We start from the raw sequence: 8,194 nt of genomic DNA, 5'->3' as shown, positions 1-8,194 counted from the left end.
TGTCCCAAACTCCATTAATATTTACATCCTTTTCTTGTGGAATTTGGACTAGCTTTTTATCATCAATCATTTTCTGGATTAAATCCTTGAATTTAAAACAGTTTTCGATAGTATGACCCCCTGATGATATTGACAGTGTTATCTATCTGTCCTTTTCAATGATTCAAATGGTCTCGGTTCGAGAGGTTTGACCTCGCCACTCTCGGAGAGCATTTTAAACATTTATATATATGGGATCTCAATTAGAGTGTAGAGTCTATTACTCTTCTTGGGTTTATCGTTGACTTGTAAAGGAAAACGTTTTGCCTCATAAGTTGTTCCCATGGGTGTGAGCTCTCTCTTAGGTTCATTTTTCGGGAGTGGAACATCGTCATATTTCTTCTGAACTTCTTTTATAACCTTGAGGGCTTCATGTATCAAGTGTGATCCTTCCATCATAGTCAGCATAAGCAATTGTAAGTCTTCTTTACTTGCTAATTCTGGAAGGCTATCCATGGCATCGAAAAAGATCTCCTCCTCTTCTTCGATGGCATGGATTTCTTTAACAGGTTTGATGAGAGATGAAGGATCAACGTCGTCTTCCTCATCAGAGATGGCCAAGGAATGAGCGAGAGGCGCATTATCAATACTTGGCTTCTTACTAGCAGGGGGCAATGGTAGCTTGTTGTTGTCGATTAAGTCTTGGATAGCTTCTTTAAGCTTTCAACAGTTCTCAGTAAGATGGCCCCTACCTTGGTGATACTTGCAATGTGTATTGGGGTTCCAGTTAGCCGTCCTCTTCTCGACTGGTGGGTCCCCAAATGGTCCAATAGGAGTTATAAGACCTTTTGCATTTAATCGGTCAAATGCGGTGTCATAACTCATGCCACTAGGAGTAAAGTTCCTCCTAAATGGTTTCTTTTGTCCTTGATTATTCATAGCAAGGACTTCACCTAGGTTAAAAGTGCTAACATTGTTTGGGTGGTTTTGGAAGAAGGATTGTCATTCTTCTTGCCTTTCCAGCCACTGTTGGAGTTATTGTTGGCAGCTTTCAACTTAGCCAGGTCGTCTTCAATATTGATTCCAATGTCGTAGACGGTCTTGAAGGTATGGAGGTTATTCTGATATTTGAGATGCTTGGAGTATTTTTCTTGAAGGTTTTTTATGAAAACCTTACGGACTCTTTTTCACTGGGCACCTCAATCATCTTAGCTGAGGTTTCTCTCCATTTGTTAAAGAAGGAGGTGAAGCCTTCTTCTCCTTTTACTTGAGGATTTCAAGTTCCCTATGGTCATTCTCAACTTGAATATTGCATTTGTATCTATCAACGAAAGCGTTTGCTATGGACTCCCGGGTGGAGGTTTTTTCTTTGTCGGGAAAAAAGAACCATTGCTGGCAAACGGCTTCGAGAGATAGTGAAAACAGGGAGGGGAACACCTTCTTGTCGATACCCTTAATACTCATTATTGTTTAGAAGGCTCTTAAATGAAAATAAGGGTTATCCGTTGCTTTGAATTTCGAGATGTCGTTGGCGTTGAACTTCTGTGGAAGAAGATCCTTGTCCACCAAGACCCCTTGTGAGCTAATCCCTTGAAACTTGTAGTCGCTTGATAGCTTGCTCAGACTCTCTTGCATGAGGTCCATCTGTTGTTGTTTCACGGGATCATCGATCTTAAGGGTTAGGATCTTTAGTGCCTCAGTCACGGTAACCAGTTGGTTCCTGAGCTCATTGACTTCTTCTTGTGTTGCCATTGCTGTCCTAGCTTTCCTCTTACGAGCGTTGGGTTTATCGAAAATTTGGACTTGTACAAAAAGATTGTCTTTGATAAACCGCCCTTCCTTTCTTGCCCACGCGCTGTAATTTAAACCGTTTTTGTTTTAATTACTTGACTCAAATCGACCTTGACTTTACGGTTTTAAAGAGGAAAAATAAAAAATAGGTGCATATTTTTGGCAAAAATAAGGTATATATTTTTAGGAACCAAGTATGGTATTTAAATTGGAGGATTAATATCCGACTTACCCCCCTAAAAAAATGACGAAAAAACGCGCATACAAGATTTTCTTAGACATGGTCAAAGTATGTGTATTGGTGTGTGCGTTGAGTGTAAGTGACATGCTTGGACTTTTGTGTAAGACCATGGGACTTGGTGCCTAGACTCAATTAATGATTTAACAAGGTATTATTAACATTAAAATTTAACCGAATTACTTAGCAAACTGGTTAATTAGACACAAAGTGATGACTCGAGCAATAAACCGAACTGTCGTCAAAACGACAGGACTGACGCCTCTCTTTGCAGTGTTGCGCCAGACGATAGAGTTGTCGCCAGGCACCACACTCCACAGAGTGGCGCTACAGTTCGAACTTTGGCGCCATTGCTGGAGCGCCGATCTGAAACTGTTTTCGGTATTATTGATCAACAGGGGCATACCTAAAGTCGTACTAAGTCAGCTCTGGTTAAAATATTAGACTTTATTTACTCAAATTAATTAATTAATTAATTAATTAATTAATTAGGCAAAGTTCTTTTAGTCATTAATTTATTTAATCTTAACACAAGTCAAACAAACGGTTAAGAAAAACACATATCATATGCACAACAAATAATGCACAATTAGTCAAGTAGGCACGATATGATGCAATGAGTTTGCAACCTAACCATGCCTCTAGTTCTTTAAAGTTCGGGATATGGGTTAGTCAATAGAGGGTCCATGGTTAATTGTCCAGATGCACCACGCGGAAGCCTAACCGTGAAGGGTTGGCGCGAGTGGATGGGACACCGCGAATTTAGAAAAGTTCGCTTCCATGGTTTGGTGAATTCAACGTTCTCGGATGTACCCTTTGTTGCTCATAGCGTTCAATCAGGTAGATGGAGCATGAATTCCCAGAGGGTTATGTCCATATGTAGAACACATATGGGTTTCAGAATAGTGAGAAAAACTCAATCAAGAAGTAGGATCGAGCAAACAATGCTAAAAACTGGTCGAAATTAGAACGCATATTTCTGGCTCGGTATTGGAAGAATTTGGCGCCAGCAAACAGAGGTTGGCGCCAGCTTTTGGCTTTAGCGCCTAGCGACAGAGCTGTCGTCTGGCGCTAAAGTCAAAATATTGGCGCTAATTTCTATTCGCTGACGCTAATTCCTACATGCCTAAGCAGCTTTCTATGCTCGATAAAATTTCCAGTTTTGCGCAGTGTTATTTCGATCTTAGTTGTGAAAGATATTCCTCAAATTTCCTACGTGTAAAAGTCCTATGTTTTAAATCATTACGGATGGTCTTTCCAATGAGATCTTTTTTATGCATATGACAATAATGTTAATCAAAATTACGCACATGAAATACTTAGAACTTTTCGAGTCTCATCCACTCATTCTAAATCATTGCCGAAATAAATTTCAGGAATTAAAATAGAAATCCTCCCCAGTGGAGTCGCCAAAAACTTTAGGGAATATTTCAAGCGTTATCCCTAACTTGAACCCCACTGTGATCATACACTAAAGTATGGTGGCGTCAAAAGGGAAAGAAGATAGAGCAAAAGAGTCGCCAACAAGTTTTAGGAACTTGTAAACCGTTCACGAGGTGAAAGTTACACCCCTTAACGATGCAAGAGATCGTTAACTCCAATAGGTCTTGAACCATGACTGGTAGTTTGGGGATGAAGGTACAAATCCAACCTAAAAGAGATTGAACCTCCCCTAATAATAGGCCTCTACTTTATTCTGATCGTATTCATGTGCGCTTTCTGACTAACATGCAATCAATATGATTAACCCTAAACCTGTTTATCTATGTTGGTTGAATATTAATGCACAAGCAAACCTATTATTGGCGATAACTTAAATTATAATCAAATTAGCCCTAAACAAGATTATTAATTATCTTATTAATCGTGATTACAAGTACCAATTCTCTTTAAACATGCATAAAAAGCGTGATCAAGCAATAACAATAAATATAAATCAAGCAACATAATAACAATCACAAATTATAATAATCATGATTGAAATAACAACCATAATAATTAAGATAATCATGTTAAAGCATAATAATAGCAAGATCCAAGGCATGATACTAACAAGATTAATAACAAACCTTAGCATGTCACTAAACAATAAAAATCAAAGCTTTAGCCCTAACATGATACTAACAATCATATTAGGAAAGAACATATCAAAACGAGTAGAAAATCAGAGAAGGCGGGCCATAGAGTACGAGTCATCCCCTCTGAGGGGCAAATGTTTAGGGTAAAAATTACCCTAAAACGTGGACCAATCTCATAGTGACACGTGACTCAATCAAAGGGCGACATGTGACCCAATCAAAGGGCGACACATATGCAAGCCCTACAAAGAACACCTCAAAAAGAGAGAAAAGGGTCTCCTTACATCAAGAGGCCCAAATCCTGAGAAAGCCGCAAAACGGCACCCTTATCTGGACAAGTGTCCATACCTGATCGCGCCGCCAATTAAAGCACGTCATTCTAGAGTAACAACTCTAAAAGGGCACAATTCCCAACCCCCTATAAGTACCTCAATCATTTATGATGGGAGAGGTGGATTTTGACATAACATTCAATAAAGCATTAAAACAGTTCCAACTTCTCTTTACTTTCTCTCTCTAGCCTTTCCGTTTTCCGGTTACTAACTTGACTGTCGAAGCGAATATTCCGGCAACGAGATATTCGTTATTTAACAGGTGTCAGGGCCATCTATCAAGAGAGCACAACCAATGTCACAAGTGAAATCACAACAATACCCGAAATTTGGTCTTGAAAAAGAAAACAAAGCGAGAAATCTCAAGTTATCCTAATTTCTTCAATTTTCCATTTTTCATATGTGCTGACATTTTTCTAGTAAAACAAAATGTTGTAATTAACGACTTCATTTATCTATCAATTTAGTTAGAATTTAAAGTACCCTTTCAAATCTTTAATGTTGCATCAATGGTAAGAAAACTCAAAGCTCAACCACAATTTTTAAACATAAACCTATATAGGACCTGTTCTTCCTAATTTTCAGTTCTCTTTAGGCCAAAATCCAAATTCATACTTTTTAGTTTCCCAAACAAGTGACTGTGCCAAATCCAACATTTAATATGGACTTGGGCCCACTTGGCAAATCCATCATTTAGTGTTTTCACTTTTCAATTAAATTAGCAATATTAACAAAATTCTAATAAGTTTGACTAATTTTTATTTTATTATATGATATACATCATATTGATTATAAAAAACAAAAAACCAAAAAAATAACTACAATGCCACAAGAACCCTAAACTTACGTGCTTAATGGATTAAATCGTGTGCAGGGACAATAAGACTAACAACACCCATGCACGATACCACTGCTAAATTTAACTTATTCATTTGGGGTTTGAAACTTGCTTATTTTAAGAGTTTACTCAAACTTGTGAAAAGCCATAGAAGTTCAACCTTGCTTTCATCCTATCGTGTTGAATTGGTGTTAAATGGACGAATTAGCATGCAACTTTGCACCAAAACAATACAACACAAGCAGAAAAAATAGGCAACAAAAAATATAGTATCATACTAATTCTTACAAGTCTTGAAGCAAACAGCTCGACATGGATGCAAAGCCACTTTCTCTGAGAACTTAATTAGATCCCAAACAAAACAGTAACAAAATTAATAGATAAAATTTTGATTGGAGATGCAGAACATCATAATCCCTCTCAAATCTTGTTGAAGGCAACAATATCACAACTCTGAACATACTCGTTGATTGGCTCGGCTGTCAAATGGTCCTCGATAAGATCATCAACAGAGACCAAGTCATCCACAATTGTCATCATGATGGTCATTTTCTTGATACCATATCCAACAGGGACAAGTTTGGCTGTCAAGCAAAAGATAAACCCGGAGTCAAACGGTTTAGCTAAAATGAAAATAAATCGAAACAAAATGTAAAGAGTTTTAGTAGTTGTAACACAAGGTATGGTACATACATGCTCCCCATAGCAAACCCTCCTGATGAACACTCCTGACAGCTTCCTCGAGCTTCACCATGTCAGTTTCATCATCCCATGGCTTCACATCCAACAAAACTGATGACTTGCCAGCTGTTTCATCAAAATCAGAAAAACAATATTATATAAACGCCAAGAAAAAAGGATGAGCATTCACAGCCATTAATCCACAAGTATATGTACAATTTCAACCATTCAAGACAACACAAGTTACTCACATTCTTTCTTTTTAGCAGACTTCTTAGCAGCAGCTGCTCGTTCTTCAGCAGCGGCCTTCTCCTCTTCGGTCTCTTCACCGAAGAGATCAACATCATCGTCATCTTCATCATCAGCAGCTGATGCCTGACATATTCCAATTATTATATGATTAGGAACCATCAAATCAGGACCTCAAAAAAAAAAAAAAAAAACTATCAAATCAGACATAATTGGAAACTTTCACAAAAATACCATGAGAATCCAATAACATAAAAAGAATGTGATACCACCTTAGTGTCGGCAGCAGGAGGCGTAGCGACATCAGAGGCAGGAGCATTTCCCTCAACTGTAACACCTGATCCCTCACCGGACACGCCACTATAAAAAAACAACAAAATATTCAATCAATCTTATAAAAAATCAAATTATCCTAATCCAACTCAATCAAATCAAACATGAAATCGAGGATCAAAGCAAGTAAATCTTACGAGATCCTCAAAAGCGCATCAATGTGTTTGTACCACCTAGATACATTCACATATGAATCCAAAGATTTTTTCGGGACAGCCGAATACACGGTGAGATCATCCTTGGAGGCTTGGTAACTGGCATATTAAACACAATAATAAAGATTAAAATTGTCTCAAACAACAATATGTTATCAAGATTAAAATTATCTCAAACAACAATATTCTACTATGAAATTACGCAATTCAATAATTATGACTAACCCTGTAATGTAACTCCTACTGAGGAGGTACTCATCGAGCTTTTTCAAACCAGCATCAGAGCTCAAATCGTAGAATGTAACTGCCATTGATCTAGAACCATAAAGTTCGGATCTTTAATCAGAATTTGTTGTAAAACACAAGAATTAATCAATTATTTGATAAACCGCAATTCAATTAATCAATTATTTGATAAACCCCAGTAATTTAATCCGTACAACATTAATTATAAATCAGAAACCTAAATTTCAAACTACCCAATCAATTATAAAATTGAAATCGTAGAATGTAACTGCTATTGATCTAGAACCAGAAAGTTCGGATCATTAATCAGAATTTGTTGTAAAACACACGAAATAATCAATTATTTCATCACCCGCTAAAACCCCAGTAATTTACTCCGTACAACAAATAATTATATATTAGAAATCAAAAAATTTCAAATAAACTATCCAATCAATTATCAAATTCAAATCGAAGAATGTTACTACCATTTATCTAGAACCAGAAAGTTCGGATTTTTAATCAGAATTAATCAGATTTTGTTGTAAAACACACGAATTAATCAATTAATTCATAAACTGCTAAAACCACAGTAATTTACTCCGTAGATCAAATAATTATACACAAGAAACCAAGTTAAAATAAATTATCCAATCAATTATCAAATTCTAATCTTCTCACTTGACAAATATGAATATCTTAATTTGACTCAATTCAAATTTTTTCACCCTAAATTGAATTAAATTAACGATTAAAGTTAGATTGATAATCGATGATTTAATAAAACATCTTACCTTAATGAGGGAAGAAAACTGACAAGCCGGTTGAACGGAGAATTGAGAGATTTTAGATTCAAGAAGACAGTGAAGTTCTGTATTTTCTCAGTGTATTGCAATGCGGCTGCTCCAAATATATAGACGACTGACTAGGTTAAACTCCAAGCCTCCAACTAAAGTGAGTTTTTTTTTTTTTTTTTTTTTTTTTTTTTTTTTTTTTTTTTTTTTTGGTAAATAGCTCCAAATCTCCCATTAAAGTTGGGGGGAAAAAAAATTGTAATTATTAAATCAACCTTTTTTACCGTTCACTTTTATAGTTTTATTACGTTAACCTTTTGATTATTTTTAAACACGTCAACCTTATATTACCATTTATTTTTATTATTTCCTCCGTTTCAATATAATAATCTCATATGAAATCAATCACATAAAATAAGAAAATAATAATATTTGGAATCTAACATTAAAGTACAAAAGCTATTCATAATTAGTTTTGCCTTATTTAAATTTTTTGATTTT

At 36.1% G+C, this 8,194-nt stretch overlaps 1 protein-coding gene across 2 annotated transcripts; it reads right to left on the bottom strand.

Moving 5' to 3' along the window:
* Positions 1 to 5,507: 5,507 nt before the first annotated feature.
* On the bottom strand, positions 5,508 to 7,847 carry LOC145636062 (elongation factor 1-delta). Of its 2 annotated transcripts, none has more exons than XM_081687504.1 (7): positions 7,694 to 7,847; positions 6,900 to 6,989; positions 6,657 to 6,773; positions 6,459 to 6,546; positions 6,189 to 6,312; positions 5,950 to 6,063; positions 5,508 to 5,840 (listed from the first exon to the last, which is right to left on the bottom strand). In XM_081687504.1, the coding sequence occupies exons 2-7, from the start codon at positions 6,983 to 6,985 to the stop codon at positions 5,677 to 5,679; spliced, it is 693 nt and encodes a 230-aa protein (XP_081543630.1). In that variant the 5' UTR covers positions 6,986 to 6,989; positions 7,694 to 7,847; the 3' UTR covers positions 5,508 to 5,676. The 2 variants fall into 2 exon arrangements, with proteins under 2 accessions (XP_081543630.1, XP_081543631.1); XM_081687505.1 differs by having other exon boundaries at positions 6,900 to 7,010; positions 7,694 to 7,801.
* Between the last annotated feature and the right edge of the window lie 347 nt (positions 7,848 to 8,194).

This window comes from Chenopodium album, chromosome 6, assembly GCF_948465745.1.
Source record: "Chenopodium album chromosome 6, dcCheAlbu1.1, whole genome shotgun sequence".
Lineage (NCBI taxonomy): Eukaryota > Viridiplantae > Streptophyta > Magnoliopsida > Caryophyllales > Amaranthaceae > Chenopodium > Chenopodium album.
This window is presented reverse-complemented; position numbering and strand designations above follow the sequence as displayed.